The 26,344-nt window shown below is 41.3% G+C and overlaps 1 protein-coding gene across 1 annotated transcript; it reads left to right on the top strand.

Annotated features, from left to right (window-relative positions):
• The first annotated feature begins 2,210 nt into the window (after nt 1-2,210).
• On the top strand, nt 2,211-19,983 carry GPRIN2 (G protein regulated inducer of neurite outgrowth 2). Its single transcript, XM_082053104.1, has 2 exons — nt 2,211-2,302; nt 17,328-19,983. Exon 2 carries the CDS (start codon nt 17,344-17,346, stop codon nt 19,147-19,149), a length of 1,806 nt encoding a protein of 601 aa, XP_081909230.1. The 5' UTR covers nt 2,211-2,302; nt 17,328-17,343; the 3' UTR covers nt 19,150-19,983.
• Nucleotides 19,984-26,344: the final 6,361 nt, after the last annotated feature.

Here is a 26,344-nt window from a genome sequence, read left to right as displayed (position 1 = left end):
CCCACAGAACAATGTTGGAATAGCTACGAATACCAGGGCAGTGTCTCAGAAGCCAAAGGTCTTTTGCTGGGATAAGAAAGGAAGCAAAATGCTGGAGAGTTGTCCTCTCCCTGCATCACCAGAGCATTCCTATACCACTGGGGAGGGTCCTGGGCATGAACCCGGGCTGCCAGCAACGCTGGTAAGAGTGTACTGGAATGGATGGGTTTGAGGAACTGCTGTTTCCGGCCTTGTAGGGAAGATACACAAGGTCAGCACAAACAGCCCCTTCAAGTGCCTACTCTGCTTCACTGCTGTCATAAACATGGTAAGTAAAATAAAGTGGCTGGAAAGCTGCTGCTGACCCGTGTGTGGCTGTTAACCCCTGAAATGCTTCCCGACCTGTAGCCCGAGGGAGTGATTGCTCAGTGAGTGTGTGGGGATGTGCGTCTTAGGAACAAAGCCTGGAGGCGTGTAGGAAATGACTGGTTTTGCAGCCATTTCGAAGACTCAGGGAGCAGACTTGTGTTCCTAAAAGCATCAAAAGGGGGGTCTTGGTCCCCTCTCCCAGCTGAGCTAGGCATGATGGGTGGGTACTGGATGAAGACTTAGGAACAAAGGGAGAATGTGCTCTGTTTTACAGGAAAGACACTAACTCCTTCCTGAACAGAAAGAAAGATGACTTGAAATGGTTATTTTCTGATGTTTTGGTATCCTTCTTTTTGCCCCATCGGGGATCCAACCAGCATGCCTTGTGTGAAGCGTTAAATGGAAGGGAATAGGCCAAAAGGAAATAAAAGCCACACTCAGTGTGGCAAGGAGGCGTGGTGCCCGGGAAAGGATCAAGTGTAGCAGATGCTACAGGTGAGTGAAAGACGAGATTCGTTACAGAAATAGCCCACCATGGGTGGGGGCAAGACTCCCCTGGCCACATCTGTCCTCGTTGTTCCTCAGTGCACCATGGGTCACACCTGGCAGATTGGAGGGACCTGGATGCCTGAGTCCTGAGACAGCTTTCTCTCTTGAGGGAGGGCAAGACAGGGGATGCTCCACAGCAGCACCCTTGGGACCCCACCAGTGCCTTTGGGTAAGCCTCTGTGTCAGGGCAGGGACACGGTGCTGCCCTTACAGCTGTGGGCAGGGAGGGCCAGACTGGCCGCAGCCTGCTGCAAGTTGGGGATCGCCCTGGGACGCAGTGGCACGATGTGCAGGTGGGCACATGTGGGTGGGCAGCCGTGCGAGGAGTGCCAGTGCCAGGTGGGAGGGTGGGCATGGCTGGGAGCACGGCTGCCCGGCCGTGGGGCTTGTGGGATGGCAGCCGAGGCCACAGCTGCAAACGCCCTCATGTGCATGCTGAGACAGACGTTTCTAAAGTCACTTTGGTTCAACTAAGATTTGTTTTAGTAAGCAGAAACAGGTTCTGGGAAATAACTTGCAATATAAATTCTTTTCTAAATTATGTCCTGTCCGTAACAAACCAGATAACTGTCTGTAGCATACTACTTTTTCCTTTTCTCCCCACTCAGCTCAAACAATCTCACTCTTTTCAGTCCATTGTGACATCCTTGTTCCTACTCTGTGCCTAAACAACTGATCGATTCTGGGTTTTGGTGTTTTGGGGTATTTTTTTTTTGTTCATTTGGTGTGGTTTGGTTTTTTTTGTTGTTTTGGTTTGGTATTTTTGTGTGGTTTTTGTTTCATTGGTTTCTGTTTGTTTGCTGGGTTATTTTAATCACTCCAGATTACCAGAAGCAATGGGTGTTTCCTACTGGTGATTTCATATTTACACGAGGGTAGAAATCGAATGCATCCAGGATGTCTTGGCCCAGGTGCCAGTTTCTTTGTATGTATTTTATAATTGTCCTTTTTTCCGTTATAATTTCTTTCTCCCCCACTCTGCTCCTCCTCTTCCTGCCCTTCTTTGCCTCCCCTCCCTGTGCTTCCCTGGCGGCATTGCCAGCTCTGCACAGGCCCAGTTTCTCTAATCAGATGAAGCCGCAGGATTATCTCCCTCCCTCCCTCCTGGGCTCCATTTTATTTCCTCTCCAGCCAAGGGGGGAGGCAGGAAGGGGCGTCACGACTCGAGGAAACCCCATGTCCCAGTCTCCTGCCTCTGATGCTGTCTAGCAATCCCTCCTCCTTCCACTGATCGTATGCTTACCTTAGTGTCAACAGCATCAGGCGGATCAAGGAGCCCAGTTTCTAAAGGAAATCTGAACCCTTTTGGCTTCCATTCTCCTCAGATTTCTGAGCATCTGTTTTAAATACCCTCCAGGTAACTTGGACAGGGAAACTGGATGTGCAATCTCTGATTAGGGGGAAGGTAAGGACCACGGGAGTCATGTGTTGCCCATTCTGTCATCTCCTGTAAGGACACGGAGTCCTCTCGGTTCTGCTAGCAGGTCCCTGAGAGCAACAAAGCAGATGAGGGGAAGGGAGAGGAGCTGCACTGAGGCAGACTCAGGCTTCTGTAAGTGCTGTGTTGGCAGCAGGGGGCTGGTAGCTGGACTGAAAAGCCCAGGAAATGGTAGTTTTTCTCTTTTACTAAAATGATGGGACCTATGACTCTGAGCTTTAATTGAATTTAATGTAGTTCTGCAGAAGGCGGGGGTTCTTGTGCCTGGTGTCTTTCTCTTAGATGTGTATGTATTTGTCTTTTAGCGAGTGTTTCTAGGAAATACTTGTCACTTTTCCTTTGGGGGAGAAAAACCTCCATAATCCCATTCATTTTATTCCTCTGCACTTCTGCAAGTTTATGAAGTTGCATTTTTATTATCTTTTGTGTGTATGTTGAGATTTTGATACTAAGGAAAAAAAAAAGATAAGTTGTGTTGCTTTAAATTGTTACCTTTTAGTACTAATCTGCCAGAGAATGGATTCCCTTGTTTTTTCCACCATGTGTACCACATGATTTTAAATTCCTAAGAAGTTAATATTGAACATTAGAGAAAAGCTGAGGAATATTTCAGTACCTTCTGCATATCAGCCTTTTTTACACTCTTCTTTCCTAGATAAATGATCAATCACTATTTAGAATGACGAAGAAAATTTTCTCTTGAACCAAAACATGTCTTCTCCAAAATAAAATATTTTATTTGACTTTTTATTGTCACTAGAATAAATATTTTAAATCAGACCCCAGAGTAGAAGAGTGTTTTGTACTTATGTTGTAGTTTTTAACCTGCTATGACTAAAAGTAAGAATCTGTGCTGATGCACTTCTGGATTTTAGAGGAAAGATTTAAAAGGGAGCAGGAGAGCAAGCAGTTATTTCTGTTTAGAGAATTCTAAGCATGAAAGGTGACAGGAAAGATAACAGATAAATACATTTTGTGAGATGCTAAACTTGTGCATAAGGTGGACCATATAAAGATCAAAATCCACCTGTTTTCCAGTGACTCATGCTTCAAAGTAATCATCTGATACAAAAATATTGGTGATTTCCTTGCACAAAGATGTTGATTAAAGCTTGCAAATAGCTGTTTACATGTTTACGGCTAAGCAGGTGTCAATGTTTGCAGGAGCTCGGTTGCAGTAAGATCCCGGTTCAAAGACCTCTATGTGGAGTCTTCGTGTGAAAGAATTAGGTTTGGGGAAGGTTTCATTTCTGAGGGTGGATTAGAGGAGGGCTTTGTGTTTTCATGTTGTGGATCAGTTACTCTGTAGAACAGTCTTCTCTGATTAAAGGGTTTTGTTGATTTTTACCACTCAGATATTTTATCTTAGCTGTACTCTAGAGAGAGCTGCAGTTACAGTTTAGTTTATCTGACAATTGTCTAGGGCTGCATAAACAATAAAAGCAGTAAACTGCATATAGCCCTATGCAGTCTGAACTGGTTTATAATACCAAATGTGACAATTCCCTATTGGATAACCATACAAAATCCACATTTTTCCTTCCATAGAAAACTATACATATTCAAAATACACTTGAAAAATTAAGAGTATATGAGGGAGGGTGAAACAGATGCAAATGGTTATTGATGATCAGTATACTTCTGAAGTTCAATTTTCTTTCTGTTAAGGGCGATGTCAAAGGGTAAATTGGAGGTACCTTTAAAACACTCCAGAAGAGCAGAGGTATTTGCTGTACCAGTGAGACAATGTTACGCCTCTCTGCAGGCTGGTTAGTTCTGTGCAGAACGGTAGCAAAATGCTCTTCCTTCTCTGTTCCTTTCCCCTGTAGTTAATGTTTTAAAATGAAGCTGGAGTGTACTTCACTGATCCCTTGTATTTGGATATTGCAAGCTGTTATAGGATTTGCATGAGAATGCACCCTAGGAAAGACGTTTTCAAAGGCTCAGGAACCAGACAGATTTGTTGATGGTATTTATTAATTTTCTATGTTCTGTATACTATATAATTATTTTTTCAATGAATCAGAAAAAATAAAAATCCCGTTTTTGTTATCATATGCCATATCTTATTGTTGCAAGTGATCCTCAAGTCATTGGGCAATTCTCTTACTTCCTAAAATATACAAAAGTTTGTATCTCTGACAGATGTAAATGATATATTGTTCCTTGGAGTACCAAACCATTCTGGCCCAAGAATGAATCATAGGCTGCAAATGATATTACACTTTCCTTGTCAGTCTTGCACTCTTTTCATTTCCTGTGACCATCAGCAGCACCAGAGGGTCTGTGGGCACTGGCCTTTTGGTTCATACTTTCATTTTCATTGTATGATAATAAGAGTTTTTTAACTGGTGTAAACTGTGAAGCTGGATGCATTTACAGTGTCATTTGTGAAAACACTTCTCTGAGCTATTAAAATTCTGGAAGATTTGAGACATGCAAACCTTAAGTCTTTTTTTTTCCTTGTGGGGAGTGGGGTGAAGGGTGTTTCAGTGGTGAGAGACGGATCTTTTCTGTAAAAGCAAAAAGAGGGGGAGAATGCAAATGTTGGAGCACAGTGGTCAGGAAAATCTGCACAAGGGATACAATGAGAAGGCAGTGACTGAGAGATACTAGATTAGTTGTGCTCTGGTTAAGATCATTTGGTGCAATATTTCTCATGGATGCATTACAACTATTGAATGAATCTAAAGCTGTGCAGCTGATAGTTCTTATGTATGTTAAGAACTGTCCTTTTGGAGCATCCTTTCGTTTCTTGGTGGATGGTGGGGAAGAAGGCGCTCTCTCTCCTGTACAAAAGCTGTTAAACTTCTTCAGAATAAAGTTCCACTCATACAAATTATCTTTAGCAACAGGAACCACAAAAAATCACTTTGAGGCTGTGTATTTATACTCAGAGCATGGGAATAGGTACAGGCCAACTAAATGAAGTTGGCATCAGTCAGGTCTTTGCTAGCATGATGTTGAGCATGCGTTAAGCATGTGAGTTATATCCAAGCGTCATTCTGCACCAAAAAAGCATCGTAAGAAAAATCACCTTTAAACTGGCCTTTCCCTGTGTGCATCTTGAAAGCAGTGTGTCCAAAATTATGGCTTAACTCTTACTCAGTGCAGATTTAATACAAAACAGAGAAAGGAGCAAGAGTATTTCTCCATCTGCAGAATATTTACTAATTAAGCTTTAGCAAGGGCACATCTGAGTGTGCAAACGAAGGTTAATGGGATTGAGCAGTTGTAAGACCTTCATTTGACGTGGAGAGCTTTAGTCAACAGTACTGACAGACTGACAGAACCCAGTTCATCTAAGCTGAATTGAAAGATCTGACTTCCTTTTCAGTTCAAACTAAGCAAACCTGACATGGAAATTGGAGAGATGATGAATGCACAAAGCCACCCTAACTCTTCTAAACTGGATTTTTTTTAGACTTAAGATGGTTTTATTGCTTTCTTCAAAGAATCTGCTGGGATAGTTCAGTGTTTATGACTGAACAGAGTGGATAAGTAAATATTGAAACATTGCCAAGGAGAAAGAGAAATCTTATTTTAGCAGTTTTATTTGGCTCTGAATGGCCTCTGAACTGTGGAAGAGGTGGAGTGCTTTTGTTAATTTAGTAACAAGAAAGCTGCTAACACATTGGAAAGAAATTTTTGGAGTTAATAGGTATCAGGTTGCCTGTAGAATACAGACATCGCTTTTGTGGTTCCTTTCAAAAGTCAATCCTGTTTTACCTTGTTGCAGTAAAAGGTACAGATTCCACTAATCAATTAAGTAAATGGTCTAATACTGCAAAATGGTTGCACATTCCAGCTTCTTTTGAGGCTCAGAATGAGAAGCTATATGAAAACTTCTCATTGGCAATGACAGATAAAAGAAGAAGACTATGAAAACAATTTAAAAAAATCATTGAGTCATTCAATTTGAAAGGGATTTTGGGAACTCATCCATTCCAACCTCCTGCTCAAAGCAAAGACAGCTGTGAGGTCAGGTCAGATTTCTTAGGGTTTTGTCTACTTGGGTCTTGAATATGTTCAAAACAATGTTTGAAAAGCAATGAATTCCTGTAACAGAGACTTACTTCTTTATGACGAGTATCTTGTTGCGAGCAGTTATCAGCAGATGCTCGAAGAGTTACCCTCTAGCTGTCCATGTCGTACAGGTGGGATCTTCCTCTGCCCTGGAGGTGACAGGAACCTACATTGTCTTGAACCTGCAGCTCCCGAGCTGTCCCAAGTTTATACCTCAATATCTTGGTTTCTGACATTTTGAAATATTAATAAGGAAGTAGAGACTTCTGCAGCTCATTTTGTGGTTGAGATTAACTAAGAAGAGGGGAAAGTTGCTTGTTTACATAGAGCAGGACATAAACACAAGTTCTTAAGAAAGTTCTTCACATGCTTGGATTTTACAAAACATTTGCAAGCTTTAGTCTGCTTTACAGTGTCTTGTGTTTTCTTCCCTTAGTGTCTTTGGTGTCAGACAAGCTTTGGATGGCATCTTGTGAGCATGTGATCTCCTCTAGCCGAGCTCCAATGTTTTTCTTCTCTCAGTCCTTAGAGAGTAGAGACATGTTCCCTTTTACCCTTTTCAGATGTTTCCTGAAAATTATAGATAGTAGTTGCCCACATAATAATTGGAAGAGTTGCTTTTTTGACAGAGAGAGACACCACAGCTTGACATCATAACCATTATTTATGATGAAAGAACAAGTTTGAAAAGGAAACTTATTATTCCTAGTTCCTCCCATATTCCTTGATTTGTAGGGTTTCGCTACAGTCAGGCAATGGCAACTGTTAGCAACGCTATGAAACGTTATTAGATAATCTTTTTAGTCCTTTTCAATACTCACTTGACAATATGTGTGTAGCACCACTTATCCCTCTGGATAGAAATTGCCAGTTCATTTACCAGCTTAAAGATATGTAAAAGAGAGCTTGCAGTGTGAACTGAAAACTTAAATTTATCACAGAATCTTTCTGGCAGAGAGATTTTCTTGAAAACTTCATCATAGTAAATAAAATCTTGTAAGTGAATGCAGCACTGCAGGACAACATGGTCTGCAGTTGTGACAGCTCTGCTTGTAAAGGTATAATGAATCTACTTATAATGAATCACTGCTGCTTAATATACCATACATATATAATATGCATCTTGTTAGCATGCATATTGTATCGTATGATATACAATATATACATATGACATCTAATTTGAGAAATTCTGTTAACACTAATTTTATGTATTTGGAATCCTTAAGATAACTCCTCCACACCTGATGCTGGGAAGCTGGAGGAAGGGCTGCTTTAAAGAGATGCTTTTGAGGCGTGGATAGTGTCTGAGCTTTACTGGCAAGATGAAGTTTCTGCAAGTACCACAAGAATTTCACATAGAGATGCTCTCTTTGTTTCTTTCCAACCAAATATTACAAAAGAAACAACACAATACATTATTTTCCATGTCTTAAATTTAATATTTTTCATTCTGGGATTTCAAAGTGCTCTGCAGTCATGAATTAAGCCTTTAAATACCTACATCAGGGGCTTCTGCATCTAATCCCTGAGTCACAGATGAGTAAACTGAGTCACAAAGGGAATGACTTGCTCAAGGTCATACAGTATGTCAGTGAGCACAGACAGAATTAGAAGGCAATTGTTTCTTCTTTCTAATTACTGAGCAATCTTTTATATATATATATATATAATCTAGAAGTCAGTTCTCTGTCAATCTACAGTGCAGAAGTCTTTTCCCTACCACTGCTGAGAGCAATTTCTGGACATAGATGGATTGCCTTTTTGAATCTTTCTTTTCTCCAATGTTTTCTGTACAGCTCATAAATGCTGTCATTTAGATAACGAGCAGGGGTTTTTTAGCCCTTGCATAGTGTTCAATCACACGCAAAAATAAGGGAACAAGAAAATGAAAACAAACTAATAGGTCTTGCTCGATAAATTGCCAGGATTTTAGGCAGGAGAGAGATTTAACTGTTACATGCAGAAGAAGAACGAACCATCTTTGATTATTTAGGTGGGGCATCTTTCAGTCTGTAGATACTTTCTTCCTTTATCCTAACAGAGATGTTTGGAGAGCTTCAGATTACTGTTACTTTTGTTTATGTTACCATTACTCCTGTTCCATGCCGCTATAGGAGTTGCTAGCCTTCTATTAAGGATGATGTGAGCTGCTGTACTTGCGGTTAGATCTAGTGAGTATTTTTAAGGCAGATTTGAACTTTGTCTGCCACTGTAATTAGTTATAAAGCTGTGATCGCTCTTGGCATAACACTGAGCACGAGTGAGTGCATTTTTTTGGGAGGCTGGGTGTGTTAGAGGCTGAGCCCTGTGCTTTGGCCATCTCCTTCCAGGCAGCACAGAGCACATTCACACTAACTCTGCATTGACTGGCACAGATTGCGTGACAGAGCTTTAGGTGTTAGATGCATATTCACTTGTTAGGATGGAGTATCTTATTGCCCTTATGTTGAAAAGTAACTAACTACAGTGTTGAATCCTGAAATTAAAGCTGGGATATCCATAGGGCAGGGAGGCTAAACCAAGCCAAGTTCATATCTTTCCTCTCACTGTTGCTATGATGCTTTGAATATTTTCTACTAAAACACATTTTAATCGCTTAGCCAGTTGCATGGAATTGTGACGTGCAAACTGCTGGGCTATTGTAAGAAGATTGCATTAATATGTAGCTGTACTCCCTTGCTGTCAGACTGGAAGCAGGCCATAAGTGGGCTTTTCATTTTCTGTATGATTTTTAAGTTCATGATGCTTCACAGACAGCTGGGATTCACGGTTTGCAGGCTTGAGCCTCTGAAGGGTAGAGGCTTGCTGAGCAAGCTATGGCCATGTGTTTTTGCAGACTGCCAGATCAGTGGGTTTCCTTTGGGGGTAGTCTGTTCGAGACTGACCAGAGGACCCAAAAAGGGAGCTCTGAGCAGGGTGAGTCATTCAATACCAGACTGACCCTGTCCTGTCCAAATTGGTATGTGTCATGGAATAGGATTTGATCTTCTGCTGTGAAAAAGGTTCACTAGTGTCTCTCTCTGAAATAAATCCAAATATAGATAGGTCACTGCAAATTTTGTGCATTAAAGATTAATTCCCAAAGAAATTATGCAATATTTTTCTTGTAGGACTTTTGTACTGCCAGTGGATATTGGTAGCCAGCGATTCCTAACAGCATAGACCTGGCAGCTGAATTAACAGTTTCATTTTGCATAATTCTGTTCTGCTTAAACCAGAAAGGCAATTATATTAATGTATCCCTTCTGTAGGCACACACTGTTCACTGTAAGCATGATTCTAGGTCAGTGTTGCCTGCTGTTGTGATATTTGTTGTTTCGTGGTTTGTTTTTTTTTAAAGCCTCAGATGCTTAAAACAGTTGATTACAGGACCATGTCAGAATATTTCATTTGTAATGAAAAGGTTTTAAGTCTTCTGACTGAAGGAATGAGCTTTAAAGAAGTGATCTGTAAATACTAACAGTGAGCATCAAATATGACTATACAATATCTCATATTTTAGCTCTGTTGAGTTTATTTTAGGGCAGCTTGTACACTCAGGTAGGTCTGTACACATGGAGACATAGCAGGAGTAATGTTTTGCTGGTTTCTTCTCTTATAAAAATACGTGAAAATCCTAAGAGATCTTTGAAGTTGTTTCTGGGACAGATGATTGAATATGGAAAGGTGGTGAAGAGGACGCCGTAGTTGCACAGTGCATCATGTGGTAATGTCAGGGCTACATCCCAACACATGCCTCCCTTGTGACAGAGTGTACCCTCTCTGCTTTCCCAATAATTTATTTACAGCCCTGTGTGAATTCTCTTTCCTGGTAATTCAGTTAAAGTTGCCATTAAAATAGTCTCCTTTGGTTCATCCCTCTCAGGCTGTTCTCTCATGGCACCCTCATTTTAGAGTTCCCAGCTCTGCCAGGGCTGTGGGCTGCCCCTGCTGTTTCTTAAAAGTGAGTGCTCATCCTCTTGCATGACTTTTCTTATGCTATTGGGATAATTGTGGACGCAATGGCCTTGTCTTTCTCCCTTGAAGTGAATGTATCAGCAAATGGTTGAAGCTGTTCACTTTCTGACATGGCAACTATTTTGTTATCCCCTGGTGAGGTCACTGGTAACCAGGCTACCCACAGTAACTTCAGAGTTTCAGGGAGGAGGTATCTGCTTGGGTCTGAAGCAGGAAGATAGCTGAGGTTCACTAATGAGCACTCTTTCCTTTCATCTTGTTTCCAGTCAGTGCAGAGGCATGTCTGTCCAGTGTGCTCAGCTTCAGGTAGTGGAAAGACAAAGTCAAGGCTGGAAATTTTAGGCCAAACCTGACAGACTAAGTGTTAATTAACAGGAACAAAATAAAAGCTGTGAAAAGTCACCTTATATGTACATAAAACAAACACGATCCATGCTTTTGCTGTGCTGCACACTGTCTCAGCTCTTCTGCTCTTGTGTTTTCTAGCCTGTCAAATGTACTACTCTTCCTACATGTGAATTGTGGTCCCAGTGACAGGCACCACTGTCGCTTGTGCTTCTAGTGGTGCAGAACTGAAAAACAACCCCATTCATTGGCGTACACCATATGCACTGGTCTGTTGTGTGCTTCTGATGGCCCATGTAGATGTCCAGATCACTCTGTCCTGTAGATGTCTCTGATACTTGGAAATATGACAAGATTACTCAAAATATTTAGAAGAGGGCATTAGCAGATTGAACTGAGCAAGGCATAGTTAATTTTCCAAAATTGAAAGCCTAAAAGAAGATGATGGATTAAAGGTTAAGTAATTGGGGTCTCAACCTGATTCTATATTAATCTAGTTGCATTGGTATAGTTGTATTTACAAATTTTAGAGAAAGTCCTTGAAGTGCCCTGATGAGTAATACCTTTTCCCCTATTGTAACTCCTCTGTTTCTTCCTTTCCCTTATGCCTCACCAAAATAAAATAACAATTAAAAACACAGTCCCCCCTAATCCCAGACACTTGAATCTCTAAGCTTTTTACCATGGCTAATCCTGTTTTGCCAATGCCTTTCAAGTGCTTTGAGTCCCCCTGCCCAACAGTAGATGTTAGTGATTACTGTTAAGGGACTATTTCTTTCAGGGGGGTGTAGTTGGGGGGAGGCTGTCAGGTCTCATAATACCAGCACATCAGCCTTTGTGTAAGGTACTGGTCATTCTTAATGGGGGCAAGTCGGGACAAATTTTTAGACATGACCATACTTCTATTTTTTAGAATTTTGGTGGTATGAGCATCTTTAAAATAAGTAGAGCTCTAAAAGAAATTAATGTCATATTAGATGTTCCTTTTAATGTCATTTTGCCATTGTAAACATTTATCTTTGAAACTGAGTTGTAGATGCCAACAAGGAAGACACTTTGCTTAAAATACCAGACCTGAAGAGAACACAGTGTGAATATGCTGCATAGCTTCTGCTGCCCAATGTAACTTGGCTGTTTAGGCAGAAATTTAGTTATGCCTCTGTGTATTGTTTTGTGTTCCAGGCAGGTGTCAGCAGTGTTTATAGCTAAGTGACAACTGCCGCTTAGGTTGTAATGAAAGTTCTGTCATTTTAACTATAAACTGCTCTTGCCTTTTCAAATGTATTACCATGGTGTCTGTAATAAGATTAAAGAGAGTTAAGAACTTACACGTAGCACCCTTCTATTCAAGTAAATCTCGTGAGTTAATTAAAATCACACTACTCTCCTTGTATAAAACAAATGTATTTGTCTCATAGTTTGGTGCTATTGCAGAAATTCTGTATTAGTGCTACAAAGTTGATTATTATTGTACAGGTTACCAAGTGCTGATGCACAGCAGGGCCAGAATGATGCAAATGAAAGAGCAAATTCTGGGCAAAGGCCTTGCAGCCCCCTAACGCTGCATGTCTTCTCAAAAGGTGCTGGTGCTCGCCCTAGAGGGTCCTGGTCAGTACCTGACATTAACAGTCATCACCCAAAAATTTGGGGATAGATCAAGTCACCTAACTCTTCCAAATTCCACACTTGCATATTAATGCTCTCACCTCTGAAACCAGCTCTGATTTTATCACTTATTTTGTAGTCAGATGCTGGTTTTGAAAGCACAAAATGAAATGTATGAAGAAAAGGAATATTCTTTGCTGATTGTGTGATCAGCGAAGTGAAGGGTGAAACAGCTCCAGTCACTATTACAAGTCGAGTTGATTCGTGGGTTGACCACCACAGCTATATAAAGCAAAAATAAACTGTGGAGAACTTAGAGAAATAATTATCTGGCACTGCATGTATAGTTCTAGTAAGTAATATTAAATTTAAATGCAATTCTTCTTTGTCTCTTCCCAAATTCTGCAACTAACTGGTATTGTTCAATTTGGTAGGTGACTCGTACTGCATAACAATGTGTTTAGTTACTGCAGTAAACGAGTCCTTAGGAAAGAGTGTAGTCAGCGTGGTATAACTTGCTAAATTGTGGTGCAGATTTCCAGCAGCTGAGTTACTTTTATGGCATTTTTGTAGTTTCTTTGCTTGTTGGAACAAATGCAAGCATGGCTGGATTTCTTTTGTTATTAACACACCCTCTCAAGTTAATATCCCATGTTACTATCCTCGTTTTGAAAGCTGTGATTTGTTTTGTGGATGTCTTGTTTATGGTATCACTCTTGTGAAGCCTGCCAATGCAGGGAAGAAAGTAAACACTAGCAAATATATAATGCAGGGGCTAAATACAATCATAGTGAAATATCATGTGGTATTATATGTTACATGAAAGCTTGCTCTATGTATTGACATGATAGTAAGGAATTATTCCACTTTATATCCACTTGTGTTTCTTCTCAAAATTGTGATTAAAAGTACATGCATGCAATATAAAACTACTGAAGAATTTTGGAATCATAGTTATTTTACCAGCGGATGTCTTTCAGTAGATAACATACATAATATTTAATATTCTGAGACTAAATTTACTAGCAGTGCATTAAATAGGTCACAACTTTAATCATAAGTCATAGCAAAATACACATTTGTAGCTTTAAAGTAGTTCAGTGGAATTAGTGAAAGCAGCCTAGATCCCCTCATAAGCTATCTGAAGCTAAGCCAAAAATAGTGGATGTTAATTCCATTTCTATCCTAATCCTTTCTCTGCTTGTCTAACAATTTTCTATATATTCATAGCAGGGTATCTGCCTCAAAGTTCGTGCTTTCTTGTTTGCGTATTCAGGTGCAGATTTCTTTTGAATTTTAAAAAAAATCTTTCAGATCAACTCAGAATCTACAATAGGTATTTTTGAACAAAATTATTTTCCTTTAAATTATATATTTACTTTATAGAAAGCAAAGTTAAGCAAAGTAGTCTTCTCCACCCAACAGGCACAAGAAAAGTTGTTTCAGGTCCCTAAGTACCCACCAAGTCAGCTGTGTTTATATCCATGTTTCAGGTGAGTAATCCATTCCTGATTAGCTGATTCACAAAATACAGTGGCATTGTATGACTGAGAAATTATAGTAGAGAGCTTCTGTGTTTTGGGTTTGGTTTTGGGTTTTTTTTTGGTTGTTTGTTTGTTGTTCTTGGTGGGGCTTTTTTGTTGTTGGTTGGCTTTTTTAAAGTTTGCCACACCATTCAAGTTTGAGTAGGAAGTACAGCACCTCTAGTGTGTGTGCACGGAGTTTTGTGTCTCTTCTGTAGGGATGTATATGCACATGTAAGAATTTTTGTGTACCCTGGGGAATCAATGCCAGCATTGCACATGTGAAATGTAGAGATTGGGAAGGTGGGTATGGGATTATGTGCCGTTTCTAATGTCTAAGGACTTTGCTTTAGGTTTATGCCACTAGTAAGTTTGCACTTTTGCAGAGGAGAGTGGTCTTCTGTTTTGTCTCTTTGCTGATGTTAGTGATCAATGTGGCTGTATCGATGACCTGATGTAGTGAGAGCTAAGCCAGTTTAAAACAAAAAAACAAACATACAACAAAAAAACCCAAACAGGGTTGGCAAGCTGATGTAGTTCATGGCACACCCGCCTGCTCACATACGCTGCTGTGAAATGCTGTGGCACCACTTGGCTGCAGCAGAGGTGAGCAAAGGCCGAGCCTACCAGTGATTTGTTCTGCTGCCATCACCCTCCACACAGAGGTCCAGGTGTGCCAGTCCGGCTCAGGGCCCTGCCTCTGACAGGTGGGCAAAATGTGCACTTGTGTAAGGGCTCATAGGTCTTGCCAGTGGGGAAACGAAACAGGGAATGGAGGGAGAAAGCAGTAGGTGGCCTATGAATAGAGAAGTGTTCAGGCTGTCTGAAAAAACAGAACTTTGCCTTTCAACACAATAGGAAAGTGCATTATTCTAAGGCAAGCTGACTCATCTTGTTTGAATGAGGCTTTGTTTTCTTTTTCACTGTTTCTTTTTTTCCCCCATCCTTAACTATGTCCTACAGCACCAGGTGAGATGCTGTTTTACTTAACTGGTAATTGTTCCCATTGTTTGCAAGGTCCAAATGTCATAGGATAATTGTTACAATTGTGCTAGCATGGAACACTGGTTTATCTGAGAAAAGATGTTCAAATGCTCTTGATAGCTGCTGGTTACAATGTTGTATATGTATTTGTACATGTGTAATGTGTGTAAGCATTGGCCCATGTTTGGTCTTGACACCAGCTGCAGCTGGAGTCTGTGTGGGTGGCGCAAAAATAAAGCTATTCAGAGTTCTCGTTTGAAGGTTTCATTGCAAACATCACACTGGATGTTGTTTTCAGGGATGACAGTATATTTGGACTGTTTCATTCATCTGAATGTGTTTCTTCGCATTCAGGTGATGAATCAGTCTCAAGGTTGCATCACTTCTTCCAGTTACAGAGGTTTCTGCAGTAATGCTACATAAAGTGAATAGACGTCTTGGTATCTGTGTATATATGTGTAGTTGATCCTTGTAAAGTTTGTGAAAGAGGTCTTCTAAGTTTGCCCAACCTTATAATGTCTGTTAACAGGATGTGTTTGAAACTTCCTTTCACCTGACACTCAATATTTGTGACTGAGGATTTCCATTGGTAAATGTTGTTTCATCCCAGTGTGTGTGAAAGCCTTTGCAGGTGTTATCTTTAAAGAGATTAAATGTGAGGTCTTCACCTTGCAGACAGCCATGCTCTGGTGCTTAATACTAGTGACTCCTCTGAACTCTACATAGCACACTATACCCAAACGTGTAAGTGGCTGTAGGATAGATAACAGGCTGGAGGAAATGTGTGATGTTTTTTAAAACTGTCACTTTCCCAGTACTTGCTTCTCTTCTAAGTGTCGAGTGAGATTTTGTGAGGGCTTTTGAAGAACACACAGAAATACGACAGCCAGCCTGGCAAGAAGTGGCTGCTTTTGACTGCAACTGCACTCAGCAGCACCTCTAACCCAGGAGCCTGAGGTTCCATTCCTGGAAGAAAACATGCTTTTGTGTTGTCCTCAGGTGCCACCAGCCTCTGGAGTCCCACAGGCCAGAGAGGCTGCATGGCATACAGAGCAGGCTGGGTGCAGGTGGAGTCTGTAATGAGTTTAACTTCTGACTGAAAAAAATTGTATGAAGCAGGGGAAACTGCCTTTTATCTGCATACAGTCCAAATTTGAACAAACCCTAATGCTAAAGGATATTGCTGCCAGTCACAAGTCCCTACTACACAACCCACAATGAGAAGCTTCTCAAAGAAGTGATCGCAAATGTTATATTTTATTGTTATTTTTTTAATGTTGCCTTGCTTGATTGGATTTCATTATGGAAAACAGCCAATGAAAGTGGATTATGGGTGGTGGGAAAATTACAACCTGAACTATTAGCTGTCCAAAGTTAACAACAAAAATGGAATTACGAGTGTAAGCACTGATAGCTGTCTGGCTCAGCAGTGGAGCTCTTGGTTTGTGGATGGAGCAAAAGGCGTGCTCTTTAGCAGTTATGTTGGTAGATGACTCTCTGAGCCTGTAAATATGTCAAAAGGATCACATATGAAAAGCTTCTCACTGAGAGGTTTGAATGTGAGCCCGTGTAACCACTGATCTCTTGAAGTCATGAGTGAACTTTCCTTTACATTTACAGAGTGCTTTTGTCCACCACGTGTACATACCCGTCTTGTTTCACATATTCATTTTTATTTCAGTGATACAGTTCATGACAAATTGTGAAGGTTTCAGTAGGAGTCCTGCTAGGGAGGCAGAGCGTATACAGCGCACCTGAGGGAAAGTTCTCTTAAATGAGAATTTGTGGCTTCTGCTGTACTTCTGCGCAACAGATTTTCCAGTAGGATTTGACCTGGAAACAATTAATAAATGCTCTAGATTTTTCTGTTCACCAGAATGGGTTCTTTTAGGAAAGAGATATATATATATATATGTATGTAGATTGATAAAGATATGTTAGCATATTAAAATAACTTATTCAAATGTTGAAAGACCTCTGTGACACCAAGGGAATGTGAGCAGTCAGTTAGTGGAAGATCTGATTCAACCAACGGATCACTAAATCTGGTTGGATTCAAATCTTCAATTACAATTTTTCTTAGATGTGTAAGTGCTACAGAATTGTTAACAACATGCAGGATACTATACCAATCAGTAGAAATAAGTGTTTTCTAACAATAGAAGTGACTGAGTGCACTAAAAAAAAACAACACAGAGCTTTGTTTTAAGATTTTCTTCGTTTGTTTTTACCCTGCTTCTGGTATAGTGAGTGTGTACCTTGCCCAGCCAGTGTGAACTTGTGGATTCCCACCAGTGACTGGCACAAGAAGCCCAAACTACTCACTGAAGCGTGTACTCTCAACAGACTCTGCGCTGAGATGCAGACTTTCTGTCCAGCTCGGTGGTTCCCAGTCTGCGTACACAGAGACTACAGTACAGTGCTTTTAAAAAAAGTATTTGTGAATTGTGCAAAGCAAGAAGCCCAGGCAGAAGGTCAATAGATACTATAGTTTGCAGTGCATATACTTCCTCCTTAAATTGCTTCTTTTTCTTCTTCACCATTTCTTGCAGATACCTCTTTTTTGCCATGTCAGCTGACAGTCACCAGCTCCACACTCATTCCTACCAGGCCGCACTAAGTTCTACTTGTGACGGTCTCCTGAATGTCAACAGTCACCCCCTGTCAAAGAGCTCCTCAAGTCTGGCCTGTACTGGGCAATCAAGTTTAGAGGAAAGGCAAAGCAACAAACAGGAGCTGAAGAAAAGCCACAGTAGCACCATTTGCCATACCCTTGGAAAGGAGAGTGATGCAAGGAGTGTGCCAAGTCCTGGATGGTCCTTCTCGCAGCCTGGGATGATGGGACTTGGATCAGTGGTCCAAACCATAAGTGGCCAGTCAGCTGATGACAATTCACAGAGAAGAACTAAGACTACAAACCATTTTCTTATTGCTGAACAGTCCCAAGTATCCTGGGAAGCAGGGGACACCAAGATGTGTGTAAAGAGCAGCACTGTTGAGAATGTTTCTTCAGCCTGCATTGCCAACCAGCAAAGCACATGTGAAATGGAAGAACCGGGAACTGCCCTTCAGAGAAGCCACTCAGACCTAACTTGCAGCTGCAAACAGCAGACTTACGTTGCTCACACAGAAGCCAGTGTAACTCACTCCAGCCTAAGCTCTTCTAGCTGCAGGCATGGCCCACCAGTGGCTAGGATGGCTTTTCAAACACATGGTTATGGATCAGAAACAAGTGAAAATACATCTCACTGTCAGAACATTGTGACTCATCTTTCAGTTCTACCTAGAGATGAAAAAGTACCCACAAATAGCTATGACAGCGGTGGTATTCCACGGAATACTAGTGTTTACACAGATCCTGGAACTTTTCACACAGCTGTTCTAGGACCCCACATGCCTGGAAATGGCTTCTCAAACAGGACAATGTTCAGTCAAGCCACTGGGATTATTCACGGTGGTCTGACTTATGGTAATATTCCAAATTCTGCATACTCCCCCATGGTGATGACAGTTCATAACAATTCTGCAGGGCCTTGTAATGTAAGGCAGGACCCTTGTTTGAAGGCAGATGCCACCGTCCCTGCCTATTGCCATTCTTTGCCCATACCTTCCATACAACTTGTTCCGCGATTGGTATGCTCAGTTAGTGAGTCGGGAAAAGAGCAGGCAGCACCTGGCTATTTTCATTCCTTTTCTACTTCAGATATTCTGACATATCCTAAGCTGGTGTCTTCAGTAAGTGAATCGGGCCTGGATGCCAAGAGAGTCCTGAAATGCTGCAGCATTCCTGGAGAACAACCGCAACATGCTCAACACTGTGCTCAGCAGGAAAGACCTCCTCCAGAAACAAAGGCTGCCTGCGTTGCCTTTAGTAACCAGCAAGGTGCAGACGTGGTGATGACAACTAAGGATATGTGGACTATGACCTCTATGAATGATTTAACCAAAGGACTGAAACCAGCTCTTGAGTGTAGAGATGCCGAGGTACAAACTCTTCCAACCATGGAATGCAAATCTGTGGCAACGAGCCCGGCGGCTGCAGCAGAAGACCACTCGCACGTGTTCCCAGAGGTAAACCTGGAGCAGGACTTGGAGGCCCCTAAATCTCCAGTACGTGAAGTAAGATGGGATGATGAAGGAATGACATGGGAAGTGTATGGGGCATCTGTGGATCCAGAAGTCCTTGGTTTAGCCATTCAAAAACACCTCGAGATTCAAATAGAACAATTCCAGACAGAGCCTGCTAATCTGGCTGGGAAAAGTAATGATGAGCCATCTTCTGATAAAATGGGGAAAAAAAGGCCATTCAGAACAATGATGCATTCCCTGAGATATCCCAGCTGTTGTGCTCGATCCAGTACTGCAGTGGAGTAAGCAGAGCTGTAGGAAAGCTTCTGTGCTGCTTTTAAGTTGTAAATAAATGCTGACTCTTGAGTGTTAACACAGTACGTGTGGACAATCCACTGCTGGATAAGTGGGAAAGTTCAGTGACCATCAAACATGCATCAAAGCAAAGAAAAACCCATGGCTGGGCCATCTAACAGAGGACAGCACGTTGTACCTACATCATGGCATCTGAATGCTCTTGACTGTATTTAATGTAGCACTGTTTTATTCTTCTATGTTAGATTTAAATCATATTGTAAGGAATGAGACTTCTTTTCTAGATGATGCACCTTTTTAAAATGATGGGGTTTTTTCTGTATTTTAATAATTAGGCTTAGAAAACAAAGTTAGAAAATGATACTTTAATCAAATCTCTTAGCTTTCAATCTTATTCCCTTAAATTGCTTTGGGAGCTACTTTGCTGTTGATTTATAATAATGCTGACTATAAACCCACTTTGACTGTAGACAAAATGACAAACTAGTGTAATGCTGTATGACAATGAATTGTAACTTTTGCTACATAACTCTGTGAAGTAATTTTGAACTGAACTGAACTCTTCCCTTTGCAAGACAGTGTACAGTTGGAGGATGCTTCTGCAACTTTAAAATAAGTTTGTAGTTACGATTAATTACACTCTAAATATCCAGAATGGATGTTTACCAAGTGATTGACACAAATGTACAGTATTACCAAAGATGACTCATGTAATTTGAATTACTTACTGAATGCTTGTTTGAGAGACATGAAACAAAGGCTGTCCAGATTACTCTGCCACACTATCATACCCCACAAATCATAAGCAGTTTTGTTTTACTTGTATTAAAAGTGACTTCCAGTAAGTTCTTTTTACGTGCATCTATCCTGACCAGTGGTTATTTTGTTCTTGCGTAAACCCCAGGTGACAGTGTGCGTGTAACCTTTGCTTCTCTTGTGTTCCCTCGCTGGTCTGACATCAAACATCTGCTGAAAGTGAGAGTTTGTGCCTTCACCCACATACACCTCTAAGGTTATTTGTTCCAAGTGCCTTGGTCATGTGGGCAGCGTAAAGATTTATTTTCTCCTAAAAACAACTTTGCAAACAATTTCCCAGTGAGAAATGTTTTATGATAGTGTAACACAGCGTAGTGCAGGGCCTGTTTGAAGTGAAAAGTTTGTCAAGGAAGCTGAGACCATTATTTCCAGTGTCATATATGGACTTTGGTCAATGTCCAAGATACTCCAGGAAACTAGGAATGTGCAGTGTTTTTTGATGAAGAGAGAGGAGGAACATTTGTTTCTATCTCAAAGGAAAACTTGCAGTGTCAAAGAACTTAGTGCTGTGGAACTATCATTTTTTTTCTTGAAATATGTGTGATTGTTGTTTTGGTTTGTGTTTTGTTCCAGTAAGTTAGCAGGCTGTCTACCTGATGTTCACTTGACATTTATATATGAACAGGAGCTCCTAGTGCTTACAACAGCTTTAACATTTCATCTAGAAAATCCTTAACTATAGGACCTGCTAGCTGGAATGTGCTGTGATACATTAATTCAATAACATAGAGTAGTTAAAGATCAAATTTTCATTCCTGGACAAAGTGGAATGAAACAGAGCTGGTTCCCGTGAAACTGGCTTTGAGTTCTGGATGTTTCATTCAGGCTCTGGGACTTTGGCCTCCATCAAGTCTGAACTCAAAATGAGTTTTATACAAACCGAGCCTGAAACCACTGGAATATGACACCTTACTCAGGACACCTCCAGAGCGGTGAGCATCCAAGTTTTGAGAACAATCCTAGATGTTGAAGCTCCTTTTATTAAAGTTTTACTAGAAGCAAAGAAGTAATGAGTAACTAAAAAAAGTATCTTCTGCTGTTATTTATTGTTTAGCTAAACAGTTTCTATATGGGTTTGTTTTATGGTCCAGAGTATCCTAAGCAGTACCAAACGTTGATTTCATCCTTTCTTCAAATAATGCACTTTGAGAATTTTAAGCACTATAAGAGCCTAAAACCTTGTGTTTGTTAGCTTGTCCTCAGGTGTGCAGAATTAAAGATTTGAACAGTCAAACTAAAGCTTTAAAATAGCAAGTGTACTTTCATCCCATGGCCATAATAATCCATACTTTTAAGCTATTTGACATGTGGAATAATCTTGATACTCCTTCCCACCCCTGCCATCCCAAGCACTCCTCCAAAATAAAGCCCCCAACTCCAGGAAGATGATAAAATAGGACCAGTATCAAACTGGTCAGAAAGAAATAGTTTGCAGAAGGGACTGGAACAATATGGAAAAGTCCCTTGAGTGCTTTGGCTATTGTATAGTATAAAAGCTGGAACAACTCTTGGATTTCATACAGCTCTGGTGTGAATTACCTATGGTTTATGCATTGATACAGATTTGTTATTACAGTACTAAACACTGGTTATCATTCCTGGATGAGAAAAATAAATTAAAAACAAGAGGGAAGGACACCAATGATTTGCGAATCAGGAAAAACAGATGCTCGCTCTGTATTGTGGGTTTTCAGGATACTAACTGGAGTTGCTGTTGGTAATAAAAATAGTGTTTGAGGGATTTTCTGTGCTTTTGGAAAGGATAAAATACAAGGTATATGACTGGAGATCTGGGAAAACAAGCAAACAAAATCCAACAGCCAAATACTCATCTGAATATTAGCTAGATGGATAAAATAATTTGTTTCTCTTGTGTGATGGATGCCTCTTAAAAAAGGGAATTTGGATTCACTTTGCATTTGGGTTTGATTTTTTTTTCTTAATATTTAAATGCAGTCGGGTTGTATATTCAGTGTTCTTCGTATTAGTGCTCTGTTCTTGTAAATGTGAAAACTCTCTCTGTGTTAATGTTCTCTAACTTGGGAAAATACAAATCCATTACATTCTACTTTTAAATAAAAATAAAGTAGAAGAAAAACTTAAAAGAGATTTATAGCTGAGCAGGTCAATGCTGAACACAGATGTTTTTTGAGCTAGGGTGAGGTCAGGGTGTATTATTTTCTTAATTCCATTTGAAAACCAGTTTGCGTTGCATCATGTTGCCTCAATGCTCAAGTGCAATTTACAGCTGATCAAACTGGAGTTGCCTTTCACCCAAATCCTCAGTGCTGGCGGCACTGACACTCTGCGAGCTTAACCCTTTTGCCTCAGTGCTCCTGCTGTCCCTTAAAATAGGGGAACAGTCACCTAGTAATGCAGTATTTTGTTTAGTTTATATCATCCCTAGACACTAACTGATGTCTCTAGAAGGACCGAACTGTTAATGATACTTGATGGCTACGGGATTGGTGATGGACCGATGTGCTTGGGTCAATGTTCAGCACAGACTGAAAGGAATTGATTCTAATATCAGTATACTGACGAAATAGCTCTGAAAAATTCTTATAATAATTCATTTCACTTGAAATTATTATCTTGCTCTACTGACAAAGGAGATGTATCACCATATTTATCGGTACCATTCCTGGAATAGAGGCCAAAACCTGTCAGATGTTTGACACTGACTGACTTTATTATCGTTGCACAGTTGTAACTTGAGATCATCTCTGACTGCAGGGTTAAATACTGAGATACAGTATATTGTCTTGATGTTTTAAATAAAAACCTTCTGTAGTTAAGTCAATTATTTAAAAACAAAACCAAAAACAAACCAAAAAGTTGCTTAGTCGATGCCATATCAATTTTTAAATTATTGTATTTATTTGTTTGGTCTTCTCCTGAAAATGTCAATTTGTTCTGAGAAACAGCTTTTTAGAGTTGTGTTCGTGACAGGTCGCTTAATGTTTGGAGATCAGGTGGGAGTGCCACCTAACCGAATTTACTCCGTGCCCCCATAACAAACTTCCCAGTGATTCCTGCTGCCCCCAGGTGATGTGGGGATGGGGAGGTGCAGCCCAGGGGCTCCCCGGAGCTGGCAGCCCCATGACGGGGGTGCTGCGGGTTCTCTCTCACCCCCGTTCAGGCTGCGGTGTTTGCAAACTGCTCGAGAGACCTTTGAGTCGCTGCAGCCAGGATCCTAAACTGGTTCTGCTAAGGATGGCCACAGATCTCACCCCTCATCTACAAGTTTTGCTGTGGGAACCCCTGCCCTACAGTAAGTTTATCTTAGTTCCAGATGTAGCTTAAGAAATTGTGTGTTGTACAGCTGTGCCAGGAGTCCCCATGGAACAATGCTGCTCTGTGCCCGTGGTCCCTTGAGACATGAGTAGGGAGGAAAATGCAATCAGCTGTTCTCCACCCAGCTGTAACCAGGAGTGTTTCAGCGAAAAAAAGCATCTTCACTGTGCAGACAGGGAAATGTATTTCTTTGTGATTACTTCTCTGCTTATAGTCAGTAACAAATAATGTCAAGGTGGACTAATTGCATTATTGGATAGATATTTAGTCTTTTAAATCCAAAGCAGTAATGACCTGTCTGAAGACGTGCTGAGGTAAGAGGCCTTCTGAAGGATGTTATTCCTTTTTAAAGATAGAATAAGAGAAAACATGTAGTTTTGCTTAGGAAAAGCAACACACGATGAGGCTGGGATGAAGCAGAATTTCAGAGCAGAGGTGAGACCCAGGAACACCAGCTCCAGACAGGGAGTGGGGCCAGGTGCCCTACAGACGCTGCTAGAGCCCCCTCTCGCAGGACCTTTTCCAACTGTGAAATTGCAACGTTAATGCTTCATTACCATCTGTTCCTTTCAGACATGTTGAGGTGATTAATTTGTCTTCTTAAGCCCCTTGAAAATGAGAGCAGTCTATTAGTGTTAAGTAATACTGTTAATTGGCAAGAGAGAAGGAGGCAGCATGTGGGTTTATGAGTTGGAAATAAATTCTAATCAACTCCTATGGTACCAGTTAAATAACTTGGTGGGACTTGCTGCATCAGTCACTGGTGTCTTCCCCTTTCAGGGGGCTTTAGGATTGTAAGGGTGAAGTGAGTTTTCATTTCTAAATTTTATTTTTTTCTTCCATTCAGAACCGTGGATCTGAAATGAAGAACATGAAGTACCTATTGAGCTTCTTTCCAAAGCCTTGTTATTTACACCAGTCACAATATCCAGCTGACGCTCTGCAGACAGGGAGAATCTGATGCAGAGGGCCCTGGGCTGCGTGTGTCACAGGGACTGGGTGTCTGCTGAGGGTGGGAGCTGCGGTGCCTTCTGCTGGTGTTACAGTCCAGGGCATCCAGGGCATCCTGCTCCCCCGCCCTTCTCTGCAGGGGCAGATCTAGAGAGCCACATGGTTTGTAGAGATGAAGAGACAGGTAAGCCTTGTGGGTGACGTGTTGGTCAGTGAGAATTTTGTTCCTTTTCTTGCTCAAAAAGAAACTTGCAGCCAAAAATTCTGCCCCATATAAAAATGCATGTGCTCCTTTTTCACCTCTGCAAGCTGGAATGAATGCATGTATTTTCTGTGGGGCAGCACCCCTGCCCTGGGCAAAGCCAGGGCTGCGGAGTCTTTTCTTCCTCCCAGAGCTTCGTCACAAGACCAAGTACACAGTCACTTGTGGATCTTACTGCTGGTCTGCATCAGTGAAGGGAATGGCATGTATCCTTTGCCATGGTCACTCAGGTGTCCAGCTTCCATCTTCCTCAAGCTGCAGAAGTGCTGGGTCTTGAGCTGACAGCCATCACATGCACAAGGACCAATGTGTTCAGATAGCAGAGTACTAAGCTGTAGCTTGTAAGTCTTTAGAAGCATTAATCCTGTCTAATATGCAACCTAAACAGATGTCATCTATCTTATTATCAGCCTTTCAATATACTATAGGCTACACCACTCAGATGACATGTGAAGGAAGCTTAGAAAACAAAGGGGGGAAACACAAGCGAGGAAATGACGCCGCAGATCCCCATCCCGTTCCAGCTGCCTCCTGCTTGCCTATGGGCAGAAAAGACAACTCCAGCAACCATGGGCGACTCAGCCGAGTAAAGGAGAAGAGATTTTGTCCCCTGTGGTGTTGAAAGTAGTGTAACACAAGGAATCTGGGTCAAGAGCTTTTGTGAGCTTTTGCTGAGCAGGATTACATCTCCTGGCTCTGCCTGGCACTCAGGCTGGCGTGCAGCCTGACAGTAGAGACCTGGTCTTCCCCCCTGCATTTTCTGGTCTCTGCTCTGCTCCTATAATTTTATTGCAAAGCAGAGTTGTGGTCACAGCTTCCTGCACAGTGAACCTTGCTGAAACATCCTTTGTTTGTGCTTTCCAGAGCACAGCTGCTGACAGGCGGCTCTTTGCAGTGCACAAAGTGCACAGAACCATCCAGGCCTGGATGCTGTGATCCGATCCGTGCTGTACTGCCCTGACAGCAGCGGCAGGAGCTGGAGCTTCTGGTCCTTCCCCTGCCACAGACACAACACTGTAATGACACATGATAAGAAGTCAGTCCTTTCATCTCCTCTGGTTGCTTTTTGCGATGCTTGTAGATAATTTTGCTTACCCTGACACTGGCTGTAGTGCAAGCTGCTTCACCCCGGATTGGGACTGAGCAGAAATTCTGGCATGTAGGGAAGTGAAATGCTGTCTTGTGTTCACATTGTCTTGAAAACCCTACAAATGCCACTGTCTCAGAGAATCCAGTTTTAGGAAAGCCTGCATGTTAATTTGAATTAATGGTGTGATGGGTTATGTTGTAATTTCTTCCGTGTTTTCACAGTCATCTGTGTTTGCTAAATGTTATGCTTTTTACAGCATCAACCTCGCTCTGACAGTAGAATCAGGGGTTAATTTAATGCCATGCTGATGTAGCTGCTTTCTTAAAAAGGATCTTGGAAAAAGATGAGACAAGTGTTTCCGAGAAAGCAGAAGAGACCTGTTTTGATTGCGTGATGCCTGTTGTTAAATAACCCAATTCTCCACTTAAATGAGAACAATCCCTAAAGCCATAACATAGCATAGGTGTCAGATAAAACAGCCCTTATGCTTTAATGCCTTTATATGAAAAAACTTACCTCTATTTGGGATACTAAATTTGGAGGCTCTTGCCCTGTGCTAGACGCCTTTCGCACCTTTCTAGCATCACAGAAGCCAACTGTTTTCTGCTGAAGACAATTAATAATAACCTTTCTTAGTCTAAGCTCATCTCCTCAATCCTGCTGCAACAAACAGGAGGTAGCGAACAATCTGGAGAACCACGTTATGCAGGATCGAGTGCTGTTTTTTTGTTTGTTTTCTAATTAAAATGCAAAGTGAGTCCCTGGAAATA

The sequence above is a fragment of the Streptopelia decaocto genome (assembly GCF_964273445.1).
Source record: "Streptopelia decaocto genome assembly, chromosome: 5".
NCBI lineage: Eukaryota > Metazoa > Chordata > Aves > Columbiformes > Columbidae > Streptopelia > Streptopelia decaocto.
The sequence above is the reverse complement of the archived record's forward strand: the minus strand, read 5'-3'. Positions and strand labels throughout refer to the sequence as shown.